The sequence below is a fragment of the Eurytemora carolleeae genome, unplaced genomic scaffold (genome assembly GCF_000591075.1).
Source record: "Eurytemora carolleeae unplaced genomic scaffold, Eaff_2.0 scaffold667, whole genome shotgun sequence".
Classification (NCBI taxonomy): Eukaryota; Metazoa; Arthropoda; class Copepoda; order Calanoida; family Temoridae; genus Eurytemora; species Eurytemora carolleeae.
Genome location: NW_019396561.1, coordinates 152,519 through 172,666, shown reverse-complemented (window position 1 = coordinate 172,666; position 20,148 = coordinate 152,519). Strand labels below are relative to the sequence as shown.

General features: G+C 32.6%; 2 protein-coding genes across 2 annotated transcripts; both read right to left on the bottom strand.

The window, feature by feature from the left end:
- Positions 1-1,229: 1,229 nt before the first annotated feature.
- LOC111705521 (multiple epidermal growth factor-like domains protein 10) lies at positions 1,230-2,954 on the bottom strand. The gene has a single exon (XM_023478100.1). It carries the CDS (start codon positions 2,952-2,954, stop codon positions 1,230-1,232), a length of 1,725 nt encoding a protein of 574 aa, XP_023333868.1.
- Positions 2,955-4,515: 1,561 nt separating this feature from the next.
- LOC111705520 (PRKCA-binding protein) lies at positions 4,516-20,148 on the bottom strand. Its single transcript, XM_023478099.1, has 16 exons — positions 20,082-20,148; positions 19,475-19,527; positions 15,484-15,595; positions 14,448-14,531; positions 13,714-13,811; positions 12,321-12,469; positions 11,524-11,611; positions 10,946-11,024; positions 9,638-9,712; positions 8,905-8,963; positions 8,092-8,154; positions 7,872-7,935; positions 6,992-7,046; positions 6,256-6,350; positions 4,889-5,849; positions 4,516-4,576 (listed from the first exon to the last, which is right to left on the bottom strand). Exons 1-16 carry the CDS (start codon positions 20,145-20,147, stop codon positions 4,545-4,547), a joined length of 2,133 nt encoding a protein of 710 aa, XP_023333867.1. The 5' UTR covers position 20,148; the 3' UTR covers positions 4,516-4,544.

The window sequence follows — 20,148 nt, the reverse complement described above, 5'->3', positions numbered from 1 at the left end:
GGTATTAGCCCTCACTAAGAAAATTGTAAAGATGCACTTTGGTTGCAGCTAATGTGTTTACATGAAAATATTTTTACTGTGACATATAAGAACGTTAAAAAAAGTTCAAGGTTTAACAACGACTAACCAGTAACCACCCTACCCAGGGCCAGTGAAATTTTAATCTTTTTTAAAATGTTCGTTATCATGTTTATATAGCTACAGATAAAACCCCTATCCAAAATACCTTTGGTTTACACACATTAGTTTCAGCTATGTACTGTTTAAAATAGCGCAGATACATTTTAGGTACATTAACACAGGGAACATTAGTTTAAAAACTAATAATTAGCCCATTTCCAACACTGAGTGTTAGAAATGGGCACAAATTAAAAGACTGGGGTTATAGGATCCCGGCCAATATCGAGAGTAATATAGATTTATTTATAAACTATAAACAACATTATATTAAGCATGACGAGGATAACAATTCCCAATTTAAACAATTTTCTGAAATCAAAATTATAAAAGGAGTTCTTTTTATAATAAAACCTGTGATCGTTTTCAAGACAATGTCAGGTTTTCCATTTTTGGACATCTATATATAAATTTGGCTTGTCTGTCTGTCTGTCTGTTTGTTTGTATCCAATAAACGTCAAAACGGCTGAACCGGATTGAAATTTTTAAAATTTGTGTTTTAAAGATTTAATTTTGTAAAAAAAATTAAATTTTTGAAAATCCGCGAATTTTTTTTAAAAATCCGCAAAATTTTTTTCATCGTTGTTTTGAAATGTAAACAAAAGAACATGTTCACAATTAAAATAGAAGATGGGTGCGAAGCGCCCTAAAAGCCTAGAAAGAAGGGCGCGAAGCGCCTTGAATTTCTAGTATCCTAAATTTGAATCATTGTCGCGTTTTCGAGACAAATCCCACTTTCCCGTTTTCAAGTATAATCTGCTTTTCAGATCAAAGCTCACTTTCATAACTTACAAAATAAATCCAAATAAAGTAAACATTATCTTATGAAGACTAAATTAATTGCTTATAAATAATTTTTGAAATCTTAATTTCCCCATTTTATTTGTTAAAGAAGAGAATATCTATCAATTTCCCACATTTGAAATAAACTATTTCTCGCAAATGCGTAAATGCTTGAAAATTGATATTGAATGAATTCGAGTAATTGTTTCAAAATCAGGATATGTATAAAACTAATTGCCCTTGTAACAATAATTTATGATTTAGGTTGATTAAGAACAGTTTATATCACAATATCCAGGAAGGGGGCAGTCCTCTTCAAGATTGGTGGGCGGAGGACAGACCTGAAGACTATCTGGACAAACGACTGGACAAACAGAAGGACAAATACCTCTTCGTATTCCAGGCATACTCTCTGGGATACAAGTACTAGGTCCCTGGCAACCATCAGGGCTGAAACTTCCCTCACAGAGCTTCATTCCTTTCGGGCAATAAACTTGGCAATAGCCTGGACATTCTGTGCCATTAAATCTTGGAATAAGCTTGGGAACGCATGATTCTGGTCCTACGCAGCCATTACTCATTCTTATTCCAGCACATGTCATCATGTTAGAAGGACATCCAACTGGACAGTGTCCAGGGCATGACATGGTCCCATCTTTTCCCTTGGTTACAGCTGGGACACATAGATCATACAAGCATTCGTCTGGTCCCAGGACATTGTCACATTTGATCATTCCTCTATCACAGGAAAGAGGGCACTGGGATTTACAGGTGTTACCATTCTTCCCAATAGTGTACTGTGGGATGCAGATATCGGGTTCAGGGCAGCCATTAATAAATGCCTGTCCTCGACAGAGTACCTCATCTTCTTTACAATAAATAGGACACTCATTCTTACAAAATGTGCCATTGATACCTACTTTTGTGGATGGAATGCACAAATCAACTTCAGGGCATTTTCCTGGACCAACATATCTTGGACATGCTTTCTTTCCCTCTGGGCAAACAATTGGGCAATGCGTAGGACAAGTGGTACCATCTTCTGTCTGAATTTTCCAAGGTATACAAGTGGCTTTGGTCAAACATCCATCAGTTCCCCATTCTCCGGGACAAAACATTCTGTCTGGCGGGCAGTTAACAGGGCACTGGCCAGAGCAAATTGATCCATTAATTCCTGGAATTTGCTTTGGAATACAAGTTGGTATTTTACAGCCATCTTCATCCTGAATGTCTGGACAAGATATAGAGTCATCAGAACATTCTTGGGGACAAATTCCAGGACATGTCATTCCATTTTTTCCAGAATTGAACTTAAAAATACAAAAGTCTGAAGATGGGCATCCATCCGGCTTAATCTTACCCGTACACAATATTGTTTCCTCAGGACATGTGATTGGACAGTATGCTGGGCATTTTAGACCATTTTCCATTGTGTTTGAAAAAGGAACACATTCATCTCTCTTAGGACATCCATCTGGTCCAGGGCTTCCAGGACAATTCATCATTCCATTTGGGCATGAAATTGGGCAATGTAACTTACAAATTGTGCCTTTTAGTCCAGTGATATATTTTGGTAAACACATATCATTTGTAAAACAGCCATTCTTGTTAACAATTCCTTTACAGAGAAACATATCTTCCTCATGGCATACAACTGGGCAAACACCTGGACATTTGGAACCATTTTGACCGAGGACATATTTAGGAGTGCATGTGTCAGGGAGAGGACAACCAAATCTATCTTGGTAACCAGAACAAACATATTGACCCTCAGGGCATGTAACGGGACACTGAGGTGCACATGGCTCACCAGTTTTGCTTGTTTTATTAAATGGCACACACACTGCTGGAACTGGGCAACCTGACTTGTCAGGAACCCCGGGGCACCTTATCTCTCCTTTTAAGCAGATTGTCTCATTTAACTGAGTAGGGCATGGTCTGACTGTTGTTAAAATCTGTACTATAAACGGATTAAAAGGTTGTGATAAGCTCATATTCATACACAACTCAAGTCTGCACTGAAGTTGTTTTGATCTATAAATGATTCTGTATAAAACAATGAGTAACAGTAGGAAAACATGTTTGTTCAATCCTATAATTTTACAATCATGACGTGATGCAGATTATGTCTATAGTATGTTTAAAATATGCAACAATGTAATGAGAGCCTTGTGGAGACTTTAATTAGGAATGATTCAATCGTGATACGAGGGAGGGGGTGCAGAGCATCCATGAGCCCTGCAAACTGACTACCGGAGCCTCCTGATTATCAGAATAGCCTCCAAGCTAACTCCCAGCCAATTGATATACTTGAAAAATGGAATCCAATAAAAGAACAAATTTAAGTATTTCTCAAAAACTATTATGTTTTGTGAATTGGAGGTAGTCTAATTAGATTGGTACATGACTGTGAAATGATAAAAAAAAATTGACATTCTTCATATAAAGCTTCATATAAAGCTGCACCCGTTTAAAATTTTGTGAAATTTAGAAAAACAAAATAAGAAGTTTAAATCTCAGTATAAGTAGACTTTTTAATACAAATTGTTTATGTACCATTAAAAACTTTGTGATCATGTAGAGATTTTTCGAAAAAAAGGCTTTTGGTGGATGTAAAGCCAAATATTTGTTTTAGGATATTGGATTCTGGACGTGGAGGTAGAGCTGGTTACTCTGGCAGGCTTAGCATGAGGCCTTGGCCGGATTTGGCTTAGAGAGCATTCTGCAAATTAGGAGGCTCCGGAGGTCAGTTTGCAGGGCTCATGGATGCTCTGCACCCCCTCCCTCGATGTACACACAAATCAAATCAAAAAGACCTGAAGAAATTATAAAGTTGTTTGAACAGTGCAAAGTCATAGATTAGGATAAAATAAAAGTTTATAAGCTTTAAAATGGTAAGGGTAGGGAATAATTAGTCAACAAACTATTAATTTAGTTTTCCCAATAATAAACATCAGACTTTGACATTTGATTTAAATATTATAATATGTACATTGTAATTGGTTTATCTTGTTGGTTTATCCGCCATAAAAACTAAATTGTTAAGAAAATAAGCCAATTGTTAAAATGTAATATTACCCTAAACCATTAATTGAAGAGCAGTAACTAACAACTTGCTGGTATATAAAGTAGACATATAATAATTAGTAACAAATTAACTGTCTGGAAATACAGGGTGTCCTACGAAAGGGGTTAGGTTGGATCCCCAGCGCAACTTCCCCAGTCACAACTTCCCCAGTCACAACTTCCCCGAGACATCTTCCCCAACAGCAATTTCCCCAACAACCAATTTCCCCAACACTAACTTTCCCAGTCACTAATTTCCCCAACTGCAACTTCCCCAACACTAACTTTCCCAATCACTAATTTCCCCAACGCAACTTCCCCATGCAGTAAAACAGCATCTTTACCAACACCAATTTCCCCATGCAGTAAAATATCAAATATTTCCGTTTTTAACATTACTCCAATGAACAAATGCGCAATTTTAAAATAAAAAAATTCGCAAATTTTTGAATGTGAAAAAATCAGTTGGATTAGAGTCGACAATGTTGGCAGTTNCATTAGTTCTGAAAGCCTTTAGTTCAAGGTTCTGGATCTGGCAAACACCATTCATCTACGAAAAATAAATTAGTGTATTTAAATGTAATTTTAGGTTGGGTTGACGCTTTTATTGATTTGGTTTGTTGAGGTAGAAGATTGCCAGTCTAGCTTTTTAAAAATCAAGAAGGCAGGGGGATTCAGTCATGATCATGCAGGGCTAAAACAATGGATATTCCCACTCGCCCCTAGGGGTGGCAGACACGTCATCCATATAATAAAGCTCATGGCTTATTTTAATGGGCTGGCCAAACAACTAGACCAAATTGTCTAATTTCCTCCAGGGGCACTCCAGCAATAGTAATAAATAAATAAAGTTGAAAAATACCTATTTCTTCTTGATTAGTAGCTCTGTTGCTTGAAGAGTAATTTTTATCTTCAGAATTGTCTTTTACTCCTGTTGAAGCAATAACCTTTCCGGGCTTGGAGGAGAAACTTTGATCAGTTTCTTTAGGAGGGTCTGGGGAGCGATGATCATCTCCACACATGATTTGTTCGCTCATTAAGCTTGTATGACTAGCTTTAATAGAAGAATTTTCAGGAACAAACATGTTGCAGTTATCATTACTTGAATCAGTGTTACTAACAATAATTGGACTGACATCTTTGTTTCCTCTCATCAGGAGACTTGATTCATTATCTCCACTTACCACATGACTTGAATCATAGTTTCCAGCAATAAACTGACTTGAACCAAGGGTTTGGTCAAACATCAAACTGGGATTTGTGCTGACATTGGTCAGGGGGCCTGAATCATTGTTTCTGTCAATTAATAGACTTGAATCATTGTTTCCAACTATCATAAGACCTGGATCTTTGTTTCCACCAATAAGAAGATCCGAATCTTTGTCTCCACCAATCATAAGACCTGGAACTTTGTTTCCACCAATAAGAAGATCCGAATCTTTGTCTCTACCAATCAAAAGACCAGGATCTTTGTTTCCACAAATCAGGAGACCCGAATCTTTATCTCCACTAATCAGGAGACTGGAATTACTGTTCCCTCCCAACATCTGATCATTATTCATGCCAATTAGAAGGTTGGGATTAGTATTTCCACCCACAAGAAGACAAGAGTTTTCATTATCTCCCATGAGTAGGGTTGAAGTGTGTTCTCCAACTGAATTAAAATTATCATTGTGCATGTCAGTTTTCTGTGCATCAGTTCCTAAAAGGGTAGAAGGAGCAGTAAAGTTCAATCCAATCAGAGAATCAGATTCTGGAACGGTATCTTCAGCATTGATAAGCATATCATCATCCAGCACATCTTCAGCTTCTTCTACATCTTCCTAAAGTTCAAAGATTATTTAAAAAATTAGTTTACAGATTTATAAAAGAGGAAGAATCAAGACTGAAGTTTTAAATAATTTTGTTTTAAAGGAACTTTTAAAGATTTTAATGTTTCCTTTCATGATATTTTCTTAATTCAAGAATTTCCCAAATGTTGTCTGTTTATTCATTTTCTTCATAGATTCAGTTAATGTTGTTTTAATTTATGAAATATGTGGGAAAATATATTTTTTTTTCAGAAATGGCAGACCAATTTTGGAATCAAATCTTTTGTTTAAACTTTGAAAGTTATTTTTTTCATCGTAAACACTTTAAACTGCAATATTTTCAATTTTTCCATGCATTTTATGATAAACTTATTAATTTTGATTTTTGGCACAACACATTGTACTTGTACATACTTACATCTGTATAGATGCTGGTGTTGTACTGAAAGGCGTTTCTGCCCAGCTCTACCTCTATAGGGAACAGTTTTACACCGTCAAACATCTTATGACAGGCTGTAATACAGAGAAAATATGTTTAATTAGTCACACACAATGTCACATATATTTTAATCTGTGCTAGTAAAAAAAAACTTTAAACTTAATCAAAAAACAGATTTCTTTCTTAAAAAATCATTTTTTTTCTTTTCTTTCAAAACAGTTTTCTTTCTTTCAAAACAGCTAGCTCAATGGCGCACCAATGTTTCCAATGGTGGTACTCCTTACATGAAAAACCACCCTGATGATAATATGTTGCCTGGGTAGTTCCGAGGATAATATGTTCCCTGGGTAGTTTGCCACTTTTTATTAATTTTAACACTTCCCAACACAAATTTATCCATGAAAGTTTTGATAAACACTCAAAGTAAACAAAAATGTATTGCTTTATATTTTTTAGACGTAGCAATACCAATAAAATGTATAAAAAAAATGTATGTCTACTGTTCAATATGCAGTTTTCCTGTCAAAGAAATAAAAAAAACCATTGATATTAAACTTCTCCGATTTACACATGCAAAAATCATTTATACATAACATTTTATTTCATAAAGACAACAGTCGGTTTATAATAAAGGCTAGTACTATCAGCAAAGTTTATCTGTAGGTTGTTGTGCTCATCAAGTAAATTAATAATCTAAGTGTAAAGGTTCACTTACCTATATGAAATTCTGTTAAAGATTCCATAAGCCTTCTTAACTGATGAACAATATCCTAAGCAGTATAATCATAACAAAATATTTTCATAATTTTATGACGTCACCCTGTTTAATTGCTTCAACCATCATCTCATTTATTTTTAACATATTGTTAAAAATAAAAATTTGGAGAAAAAATAAACAATAAAAAATATGATGACATATATTTTATATATTTCGTCTTTAAAGTAACTAAGAACTTGCCTTAAACTTTCTAATCTCTATATCTTGGCATCCTGATGTTATTAACCTTTGTTCTTTTAAAATTTAAATGGAATTGTAAAGGTGCTCATTCTTTATAGAGGGTTTGCACCCTCATTTTTTAACTCATCTTGAAGATTCGTGACTTTTAAGAAAAACTAATTTTAATGATTTTTATCAATTTTATTTTTGGATGAAAGTGTAGGGAAGGGTTACAAAAACGGTCAAAAGACCGGTCGGTGTTTCAGACAAATCTAAAATAAGTCATAACTTTTAAATGGTTGAGCTTCATAAATTTTTAGTTGTTGAGTTTATAGATTTAAAATATTCCTGTCACATTAGACTTTTTGTCGTACTCGGTACATGTAGTTTTTATATATTTACATTTTCAAGCCAACATTTTTTTTGAGATGGCCTTGAAAAATTACTCTTAGGATTTTTTCTACATAGATTCAAACCCGGCCAGCCTTTTTAGGGGCAAGATAAGGAAATTAAAAAATCATTCTTTTTTGCAAATTTTGAAAAAAACTTTTTTTACAGATTTGTTTAAAGTAAAATAGAATTTGAAACTTTGACAAAATTTAATTTCCTTTTTATGGTGAAAAAATCACATGAAAGTTGTTGTTTTGATCGAGCTCACCTGGACGTGTTTATTATCTAATAATTCCAGTTTTACCAGCACATCAGATCGCATAGACGCAAACCTTAATCAATAAATCAATAAATCATTTGATCAATTCATTAATAAATCAATTCATTAATAAATCAATAAAAGAATCAAGAAATCAAGAAATCAAGAAATCAACTTATTATCATGTTTCAAAAACCAAAAAAGGTAAAAACTAAAATCCAAAAGAAACCTTTTTCTAGCATCAGCTCGACATCGCAGGATCAGTCTGTACTCGTAATTTCCTGTCTCCACCCTATACACAGATACATTTAACAGATACATTGAATTAACCCTCTACCTTGCCCCCCTCCCTTTAACAGATGCATTGAATTAACCCTCTACCTTGCCCCCCTCCCTTTAACAGATGCATTGAATTAACCCTCTAACCTTGCCTCCCTCCCTTTAACAGATGCATTGAATTAACCCTCTAACCTTGCCCCCCTCCCTTTAACAGATGCATTGAATTAACCCTCTAACCTTGCCTCCCTCCATTTAACAGATGCATTGAATTAACCCTCTNTAAAATAAAACTAAATAATAAATTATTAAATTTTTGAGAAAATCTGAATAAAAATATAAAAAAGTTAACAATAAGTTTTTTTTCAGAGTATTATTTTCAAGAAATTTGTTGATATTATAATAATCTATTTTTAGAGTCGACCCTTAACACATTTTATGAAACAAATTAAGCCTGACAAGATACGATGAATGGGTATAGTAGGGTTTCCAGCTAAATGGGGAAATTATTGCGCGAAAATTTAGAATTTTTCCCCTTTCCGCGCGTAGAAAAAAATAGAAAATTAGTTTTTCAGCGAAATTTCGAGTCAATCTGTTTCGTGAAAGAAAAAAATTCGCCTTTAGCTTTTTTCCCGAAATTGCCGCATATTTTGTTTAGTTGTCATAGCATTCCGCTTCTTTTTCGCTTCCATTTGCGAAGTTAATTTTCTTGAAAGTTTTCGTTTGCTGGAAACCCACGGTTGGTAGTGAGATTTATGTGATAAACCTGTAAAGAGGTTCCTGCAGGGCCTGGTAGGAGTAATCTTCATCATCAAACTCTTTCACCTAATTTAAAGGGACTTGTCAGAGTAATACCAAGTATTACCCCCCCCCTTTTTCTTTTTTTCTGTGCAAAAATTAGGAAGGTGTCGTCGCTTTTCTTGAAATTAAGTAAAATTTAATTTTTTCTCTTCTGTCGAAATCCGCAACTTGTTTTAGAACACAAAACAAAATGGAAATTATCAAATTTCAAAACAAAAAAACTTCATTAATTATGCTCAGACTGAAGGCCACATGAGTATCATAATGCATCTGACATGCAACCTTTTTAATGGAGGATCACTTGTTAAATTACCTCGATAGTCCATTTATTTAAATTTTTATCAACAAAAATCCTTTTGTTTCAGTAAACAAATAAGTTTTAGAATTCTTGATAAAAAATTTAATTTTGATGAAATTTAGTTACTTTACAGACAAATCTACATAATAATGCTCTTCGCTCATATACATATATGATCGAACTGCTGGACAAAATTGGATGAATTTTTTGAGGGAACCCATGGGTATCCCTGGGGCAACTATGGCTAAACATTTTTTTATTCTACGGGCATTAACGCCGGGCACTTCAGTTAATGTTTAATAAAGAATAACCACCAAGTTATCTAATTATCATACAAAATAAAAAAAAATAATAATAATAGAGAAGCACAAAAAAACTGTTGATATCGAATAGATTTTACCTTTAAGCAATATGAGAGGTATTCAAATTTTACATCTGCATATCGTTTAATTGTCAGCTTGGTATCAGGTATAGCCTAAATATTAAAACTTTATTTAAAATATAAATTTTAAAGCCAATGCCAAATGAAAAGTGACAACCATGTTGCTTAGCAGAATCATTTATCTTTTAGATTTTAAAGGGAGCGTTCACTTATTTTGGTAATATTATGGTTAACTAACTAGCCTATTAGCTATTTATTGGTATTAGTCTTACTTTTTAAAGATATCTATGACCAGAGAAAAAGAAGATTTATCGCTTAAATTCCAGCAGAAATATATGATACCTTTGCATAGATATTAGTATTTAAAGGTTTTTTCAGTAACAAAATCTAAAACTATCATACTTCAATGACATCACGTGTCAGCCGTTATATAATAAAATATAAAAACTTTTGATTTTAAAATTAGTGTATTAGTGCATTGTTAGAAAACTAAAGTTGGGAATGTTCTTGAAAAAATTTAGAGCATTCATAGAAAAATAGTTAGATGTATATATCTTTGTAAAATTTAGAAAATGTGTCTATGGCAAATGTATTTATGGCAAATGTATTTATGGCGAAAGCTTTGTAAGATTTAGAAACTTATGGCAAGTGTAATTATGGCAAATGTATCTATGGCAAATGTATTTATGGCAAAAGTATTATGGCAATTGTAACTGAACTGGTTATTTCCTTAGTTTGGAAAGGTTCTCTAAAGAATCTAAAATGTTTAACCCGAACAGCCAAATCCGGCGTTTTATAAGTTTGGTTTAAATACATTATGTACAAACATTTCTCCATCTTTAAACATATTGAAACCAAAACAATATTTTAAAACGAGAAATCAACACGATTTTACCAATCTCATTAAAAATACTTTTGGTTTATATCTTTGTCCAGAGTAATTATTTTACATTATGTTATATATAAAGTAAACTTAGCAAGGTTATAATGTTGGGGTAACAAAAAACGATTCTTTTGGCGCCTCTGAAAAGTAAATTTTTAAAAGCAGATCTTAAAAACTGTGCCAATCCTTAACAGTAAGAACCCCATCCCCAGATTTACTATTTCACTATATCTCTGACTGGGATATGAATCGTTTTAATTTTTTCTTAAAAACGAACTTAAAGTTTCGTTAACTATGTAGAAAAAAAAACAACGAGACGATCTTTTCAAAACGATAAAACAGTTCGTTAATAATTTTACCTTTTCTTTTTCTAAAAATATAGGTTCGCTAGATTTTAAAAATTAAAAACGAAATGAAATACGATTTCTTTTTGTAATAATTACCTTTGTTAGATATGTTCCTAGATCAGAGAGGATGGGTTTGGTTTGGCGAAGCATAGAAATACCAAGCTTCTCCATTTGCCTTGAAATTTGTTAGAAATTATTTTTCTGGTGGAACAATTCAACAAGGTAATTGTTTCCCTTCTGGAGGGTTCCCTTTACAAACAATTATTTCATGAGTTTTACTTTGAAAGTTATGAGTTGAGGTTTTTTTTGGAAGTATTCATGTGAGGAAATTCTCTTCTGAAGTCATTTAGGAGTTTCTCTGGCTTTGAAATTATTCATTTGAGCAGTTTCTCTTTGGAAGCAATCATTTCAAGAGTTTTTCTTTAGAAATAATCACTCGCGGAGTTTCTCTTTGGAAATAATCACTCGAGGAGTTTCTCTTTGGAAATAATCACTCGAGGAGTTTCTCTTTGGAAATAATCACTCGAGGAGTTTCTCTTTGGAAATAATCGCTCGAGGAGTTTCTTTTTGGAAAAAATCTCTACGGGAGTTTTCCATTTAAAGTAAACATTACAATAGTTTCCTTTGGTTGTACCCTTTGTAAAAGTTTGTGCAAATATTGGATCAAATGTTACCTATGATATTCTCCAAACTCACAGAAGGCTCTGTTAGCCGCTGGTTGAGGTTCTCTCACTCCAATCTTGTAAAACTCATCACCCAATTCTAAAAAAACATATTTTTATCTAGATTTTGCATTAGTTATCAAGTTTATACGGCTATTCTGAAAAGATATAATTTTAGAGATAAAGAGAAAAATTGATTAAAATATTTTTTATTATTAACTGTAAAAAATGCAAAATGATAACAATAAAAAATTCCACTCTTAATATTTGTTTAAAAAAGTATAGTTAATGGTTCTAAGAAATAAAAATGATGCTTTTAATCATAATTAACAAAACTTCGCTTCATTTTCTTCTTGCACGGTGAATTTAATAACAATGTAGATAAAAATAAAAATATTTCGAGTATTTAAAAAAGAATACATTTCAAATTTTAAAAATTTCAATGTTTGTAAAGAGAAGCATCATCTATGGGAAAAAATAAGTGTTCATATTTGGAAATTAAACCGTGTACAGGGTACAATGTATAAAGTACAATGTACCGAGTACAAAATATAGACAGTACAATAAAAGCACGGTACACTGTATTGCGTACGATAAACGGATGGGGTCAGACAGTTTTGTAGATATGAATATTTTTGTTATGAATTATAATTTTATTTTGTTTCTTCATATTCTCCATTTTTTTCGAATCTCTTAAATCAAATCTACACAAATGTTAAGACCTCGAAAAGGAAACTTGGGATTTTCGTTCAACGAGTCTCATTTAAATTTCGGGCTCAGAAGCCTCATCCTTTGTGGATAACTCATACCTTTACATACTCTGACAAGATCATAGTATCCCAACAGTACACGTCTAGTATGACTAACTAGTCCTCTGTACATATCTTCAGTTCTCTCTAGTTCATCCAGCTTCTTTACTAGGCTATCATTACACAGGATAGCTCTGTAAATATATAATCTTAAAGGGACGGTAAGCGTAATTTAAGTGATCCTCCATGCAAAAAGGGTAATGTCCGATTTCTATGGGTAGAACCCTTAAAACCTGTTCTCGTTTGTTAGGTTCAGAGTAAGTGTCTGTAAACTTCAGAGGTTCAGAGTAAGTGTCTGTAAACTTATCAATTCCCGTTTTTATTCAGTTGCAAACTCCGGTTGCCGCTGCGAATAGTATAGTCTAAACTAAGCACTGCGCACACCGGAATTTGCAGCGGGTTTCGATAAGTTTACACACACATATATCTGTACTAGACAATAAAACCGTTGTAAACAGGAATTTCCCTTTTTGCATAGAGGATCACTTGAAATTACGCTTACAGTCCCTTTAACTGCTAATTAAAAACAAATTACAACCTTTTCTATTTACGTGTTTTGAGAGCATGACAGTATGATATTCTGTGAATCTTGAATCTGCATATTTTAACGAATTCACATCCAGAGAGTTAAACGAAAGCACTAAAGTTCTATAATGCCCGGTCACCATGATAACTTTCAAATAATCTAATATCGATTTACTGGACAAGGGTGTTTAATGTTCATATTAAAAAAGGGATGTGCCTCATCAACAAACATGTGCCTCTCATAGAAATATCAAGTGCCCCTCTAGAAATATCAAGTGCCCCTCTAGAAATATCAAGTGCCCCTCTAGAAATATCAAGTGCCCCTATAGAAATATCAAGTGACCCTCTAGAAATATCAAGTGCCCCTCTAGAAATATCAAGTGCCCCTGTAGAAATATCAAGTGCCCCTGTTGAAATATCAAGTGCCCCTCTAGAAAAATCAAGTGACCCTATAGAAATATCAAGTAACCCTCTAGAAATATCAAGTAACCCTCTAGAAAAATCAAGTGACCCTAGAGAAATATCAACTGACCCTCTAGAAAAATCAAGTGACCCTATAGAAATATCAAGTAACCCTCTAGAAATATCAAGTGACCCTAGAGAAATATCAACTGACCCTCTAGAAATATCAAGTGACCCTAGAGAAATATCAAGTGACCTTCTAGAAATATCAAGTGACCCTCCATGCAAAGCATGCCCAAGTCACAACCGTACCCATAAAATCTTTGTTGATCAAATATGAATTATTGTAACAGTGGGCGAGTTTTGTTGATCTTTTACGATCAGCAATTCAAGGATGTTTTGGATCGCTGAGATCATAGCTACCAAGGGGAATCATGTATATTATATATATAAATATAATATTAACCCACCTTGTTTTGGTTCTGCATGAAGTTTATTGTAACTAATCACAACTTCGTCAGATTTATTCTGGATCATTCGCGCCACCTCTACTTTAGTCTTACCCTGAAAACAGAATTAATTTTAATATTATTCTTGAGTTTTTTATTGTTGAATTAAAGTGAACATTAAAATATATAAAAAATTTAAATGTAAAGGTGTCATGACCTGGTAGATTATATCAAACACATTGAAGACGTCTTTTTATTTAAGTTTTGATTGTTAACAAGCTTTTTGAGAATTACAAGTTTAAAAGTAATCAAAGATAAGCTTTTTCAATCGACAGTTTTTCATTGTTTTCATGTTTATTCGTGTTTTTAATCTTCCTGACAGAAACAATCTCAAGAACTGACGAGGGTCAACCCAGACCGAAATATATTTTCAATAAAATGTGGAACTAACATTTACTTTTTTTTACTCTACAGAGGTTTGGTCCATCACCATCATCGAATTTTAAATGTTTATTCGCATTCATGCTGTTTAATAGCTTAATATAGATTAAAGTTGCAATTGAAATTTGTCTTCATTGTATTGATATATGCGACGATGACTGTATATTCCTGGACTATCAAAAAAGGTTAAGCCCCCTCCTTAGTCCTTCCCCCCCCCCTGGACAAAATCCCGTATATAGTAAATCAAGCATGAACCGGTATCTGAATGATATTTTTAAAGGGAAGGAAAACCTTTAATAGATGTTCTTACCTTGACATTAGTGCCATTAACTCCAACTATTTCATCTCCACTCTCCAAAGTTCCATCACGAGCTGCAGGTGTATTATCAAACACCTAATCAATCAATGTAAAGGGTCTGTTCGCTTAATTTTAGTAAACCTTTCTGATCAAGAATTAGATATTTCTTATAATTTTGTACACTGATTATTTTCAATTGTGGTTTCTCTACACAAGTGGATTGCGGATCAACTGAGGAAAACATAAAGAAATTGTCAGAAATAAACGCATTTTAAACCTAGATAAACGAAAATATCTTCCACGTTGTTGATCAGATTAAGGTTACTAGGGTTCCGTTGTGAATCAGGCATTGCCATCTTTACAAGGAGGGTTACAGGTAGTCTTACAATGTAGATTTAACTAGAAATCCGGGAAATTGTTTATTTAGAATGCGGGAAATTAAACCAACATTATTCTCTTATTTCATATTTAACAAATAAAATAGGGAAATAAGATTTTAGAAATAATTTAGCTGTTAATTTAGTCTTCATAACATAATTTTTACTTTCAGTAATTTATTTTGTAAGTTATTAAAGTGAGTCTTGTTCTGAATTGAGGATTATACTTAAAAACGGGAAAGTTAGTTTTGTCTCGAAAACGCAACAATATTTCAAATTCAGGATATGCACTAAAATGGAAAACCTGACATTGTCTTGAAAACAGTCAAGGGTTTTAATGTAAAAAAACTCCTTTTATCATTTTGATTCCAGAAAATACTTTTAAATTGGGAATGGTTGTCCTTGTCATTCTTAATATAATGTTGGTTATTGATTAATTATCGAATTTTACTCTCGATATGTGCTGGGATCCTAAAACCCTAGTCTTTCAATTTGTGCCCATACCGAACACTCTGTATTAGAAATGGGCCAAGTGTTAGTTTGGGAACTAATGTCCCCTGCATTAAAAGAAATGGACAGAGGAAAAGTGGGACTACGCCGTATCTTACCTGAACTTCAAATAGATAGGGACAAAATGGGGCTACCCCCCAATACTGATTCCTATATTTTACCTGAACAACATATAGACATGGACAAAGTGGGGCTCCGCCCCCAATACTGATTCCGATAAGGTTTCCATCATCCTTTCTTATAACAACTTTGCCAGAAGTAATTCGCATTCCCCTAAATAGGATAGGTTAAATTGTGAAAAAAAACTATTTTAAAGAATTTCCGTAAAGTTGGAAGAAATTAAATTCTTAGTTTTTTAGAAGTAGCAGTAATGATACTTTATATATCTGATGAATTGAATGAAATTTTAAAACCTGAAACCTTAAAAACTGTCAGAAAGCGAGAATGGGGTTTGCATAAACATTTACTGTGACGTACATAATAGGACACATCGGAACTAGTTTTATAAAAAAATAACAAGGATATTTTTGCGCATGACAGAAAGGCCGGTCTTGGTGAATCATTGTTTACTCATTGAGAATAAACCAGTTTCCAATTAGCCTTAACAGAAATGCAGTAGGTGTAATTGCATGTGACCCTCCATATATTTATAGCAATGTCCGATTTACAACGGTAACATTGAAACCTGAATATGTGATCAAAATGTGGAAGATAATTTTGTCTTGCTGACTTGAAAAATTTTTAATTTTGCTAATTTCTCCATTTTTCTTGTAATCAAATCAGTTCATACAGTACGTTTTAACTCGTGCCATTAGAAGCCTGTTTTATGTTTCTGTCTTCAAGTAAATGTATAAAGACAAAGTATATATATCTTTTTATTAAAAACGACTTCTATATTGGAGACCCTGACTTCAGTGATTTAATTCTGGCCAGTTTATCCTGATATATATACTACGGCATCATGACGGAGCAAACAACAGCCCCTGCCAAGTATGTCACCCATAATTCCATCAAACTTCCGTTGTTTTGGACGGAAAACCCCACATTTGATTCCTTCATGCAGAGTCTGCCTTCCGAAATGATCAAATCATTAAGAATTATACAGAATAATATCTCGTTCACTGAGAACCGTCCGTATCCAGGTTGGAAATAAAACAGAGATGGTTTCAGTTCAACGCCTATCATTCAAAAATGTAAAAAAAGGTTCCTTCAGAAAAAAAGTAAAAGAAAATTTAAATTTTATCATAAGAGAGACTAAGTTAAGATCGTTTAAAAGATTCCAAAACTTCTTGAAAAATAAAGCTTGCAATAAACCACAAAATATGGAATGTGATCAAAACTGATTTTTTTTTTACTAAAATCAAATTTAGCTTATCAAGAATTAGTATTTAATGATTTGAGTTGGTATCTTAACCTTCGTCAAGTCATTTTTTTAGAATATATAAAGAATTCTTGCCAACATTTTTGTTGAACCGGATGATCTATAGCTGAGATTACTTTTGTGATACTGCAAATTCTATGGATTTGCTGTCAGCTGGGATATTATGAAAATAGCGCTTTGACTTGATGGCGAGTGCACATTTTTCATCAGAATGAATCATGGAATGTTTCATTTTATTCTATAGTTCATGAACTATTATTTTCAACTTTTTTTTCAGATTTTGTTCAATAGATTTCTTTGTGTCCACTCTTAACTTTGCAATGAAATCACTTTTTCAAGAATTATCCAATTATAAGATATTGACAAATGATAAGATTTAGAAATATAAGTCCCAAACAATTTCAGAGAAAAAAATTATCTGTAAGTCAATTATTACACTAGACCGAGAAGTACCAGAAATTGCTGCGTACTGCAGTTCAGATCATGCAAGGATTGAACCCTGGATATAAAATTAAGCAGTACACCTTTTATCCTCTTCTATCTGTTGTACAGTTTGTACAGGTTTTGTGTACATGTAATGTGCATATTCCATTTTGCCTTTATAACATAAGTCAAATTTTCACTTTGTAACTCTTTTACTTGTTGTAAAAATGATTCGAATTTGCATGAAGACTATATAGAATTTAACACAAAGATTTTCTATTATAGTAATTTTTACTCTTCCAGAATGAACAAAACTTTTTAAAGGGATTGTATTGTTTGCGTAATTTTAAGTAACCTTTCATTTAAAGAGAGACATAACACCGATTAAAAACGGCAGCCTTTAAAATTTAAACTATCATTGAGGAGAGAGAACTCAGTGTATATGTCTCTTAAATGTTGTGTAAAGCGCTGTAAAATTGGAGTTTAGGTAACGAGTCTAAACGTACGGATGATGACGTCACTTTTATCTTTTGAAAACCCTAGAGTATTTAATGTCCATAGCCGTTCTATAAATATTCGAATGTGAATATTTATATTATGTCAATTTTAGACAAAAAAATTAAAATTTCTTAAATATAAACAGTCTGCAATATGAATGTTAAAAAATTACAAGTGTTTCTGTAGATAAATAAGGAAAAAACCTTTGATTGGTCAAGGGTAACACCCTTGACCAATCAAAGGTTTATTAGATACTGTTGTAAATCGGGGAGGCTCTTTTTACATGTGTTACGCGACGAAATCGTCTCGTCCTGATCAAGGTGCCCCTGTTGATGTTGAAAATAAATTAAAAATTAAATAAAAATCCACTTGAAATTAAGCTTACAATCCCTTTAATGTTGATTTGTTAAAAGTCAAATGTAGTCTGATGTAATGACATCAAAATTTAAGATGGAGCAAAAAAACAAATTTGATTAGGGTGAGAATGTATTAATGCCCTTATAGTCATCACGTCATAACAACTATATTTAGGATGATTACTCACACATGCTAAAGTTCAAAATAAAGAATGGTTAAAAACTAAAATCAAATTTTATAACTAAATAACCTAATAATTAAATTATCGAATACACAAATAATCAAATAATTTAGTAATCAAATAATTATATTTAGATATACATGTATAATCTATATATTTTAGTTTAAAACTGTTAAGAGGATAGCCTTAAACACTATNTATCTTACTATTTCGTATTATGCTGGTTACAAATAAAAACAAAATACAGGTGAGAGTCAAATCATGTAATTTTCATTCCTTTTAGAACGGGCGCGCATGATTCAAAAATTTAATTTTGCTTCCTGTAGAGTTTAGATTGTGATTTAATTTAGTCTCTTAATGCCAGCTTAGTCTTAAAACTAATTATTCAAAAGTGATTAAAATTGTGGCTTTAGGGAAGTAAATTTTATGAATAAGATTATTCTTTTTTATGAATGAGGTTTTAATGATTTTTCTTTTTAAAAATTGTTGTTTTTAACTGTGGTCTTCTATAAAAGTGACTTCAAAAACATTGATGTGAGCTTTGAACACTTATATGAAACAATTGTGTACTATATCATTATGATACTAACTTCATTGTGAATTTTATTATTGACGTGCAATACAGTTAAATCAGCTGTATATTATAGCCCCATGCTGTAAAATTTAGATTGGTTCCCTACCCGGGTACCCCGCGAAAAAGCTTCAACATTTTACAGAAAGATCTATTAAAAGAATTAAAAGCAAGTAAGGCTTAAAAGTAAAGGAAAAAATACTAAGAAATAATCATAAAAATAATTCTCTAAGTAGAATACAAAATCGGATAAATACATATAAAGAAAATTAAGAGAAGCAAATACAGTTTTTAGAATTGTAAATAATTTGTTGATATTAGTTAAAATAGTAATTATAATAACAATAATGATAACAATAATATTTATATAAAATAATATTACTTAAAATTGGGATACAACATTCAGTCAACTAAATATTTTTTAATGAGTGTAGCTTATTAATTTATTGAAAAAGTTTTAATAACCTTTTCCTATTTATTAAATATAGTAAAGTGATAATTTTCTTTATGATAAAACAAGACATTCGTATATATATGTATATGTTGCGTATAGCCGGCCAAACGGCTTGACCGATTGAGCTGAAATTTTTTGTGGACACTCATGTGTGGCCGGGGGGTGTCATAGGCTAAAAAAATTCGAAATTAAAAAAAAATTTCACGGGCAACGCCGTGCCCTTCAGCTATTATATAACTGAATTCTCTTTTTTTGTGTGAAAAATGTATTTTTATTACGTTATATACCTTAAGTCTTCGTCTGAATAGGTTCTGAACATTGTTGGAATTTTTATTTCATCCTTCCACCATTTTGTTTATAAAGGCGGCCATTTTGTTTTTAACGGTTGCCATTTTGTTTTCACAACACCATTTTTTTATAACCAAATTGTCCAGTAATCGTTTAAACTCAAAAATCTGTTCCCTCGGAAAAATTAGTCCAAATCGTGTTTAAAAGTGGAGTGCTTGAATTACTTTTTTCTTATTTTACTGTGATAAACAGAAAACTCTGAAATAGAATTTATATTTAGTGTACTTTATATCAGAACTTTTTTGTATTTGATGTTGTTTACAAAGCAAAAATCTTTACTATACACTTATTATGCATCATTGATTAAGTGAAATGGGACTGACATATGCTGTGTCCCATTCTCTTTGGACTTTTTAAAGTTACAACTTGAGTCTAAAAGTTGTCTTCCTATTTTAAAGTTTTCTGTTTATTTCTGTATCGTAAAAATATGTTGTGCTCTAGTGTTATGCAAAAAATATCAAACTCTTGTATAACTGGTCGAAATTGTTCAGTTAAACTGCTTGAAATATAATATCTTGCAGAATCGTTTAAAGCCTTCATATCTGCCTGGTCTGAGGTGAGGCCAGTATACGGATCATATGTCGGGACAAGATCATATTTAGATCTAGACATT

Bases quoted from the DNA above. Each gene is read 5' to 3' on its own strand.
- LOC111705521 (XM_023478100.1), bottom strand. From the start codon at position 2,954: ATGAGCTTATCACAACCTTTTAATCCGTTTATAGTACAGATTTTAACA.
- LOC111705520 (XM_023478099.1), bottom strand. From the start codon at position 20,147: ATGTCTAGATCTAAATATGATCTTGTCCCGACATATGATCCGTATACT. The intron at 8,155-8,904 runs GTTTATCACATA...ATCTGTGTATAG, and splicing joins CTGCAGGAACCTCTTTACAG to GGTGGAGACAGGAAATTACG. The intron at 6,351-6,991 runs GTAAGTGAACCT...TCTGTATTACAG, and splicing joins TTTAACAGAATTTCATATAG to CCTGTCATAAGATGTTTGAC.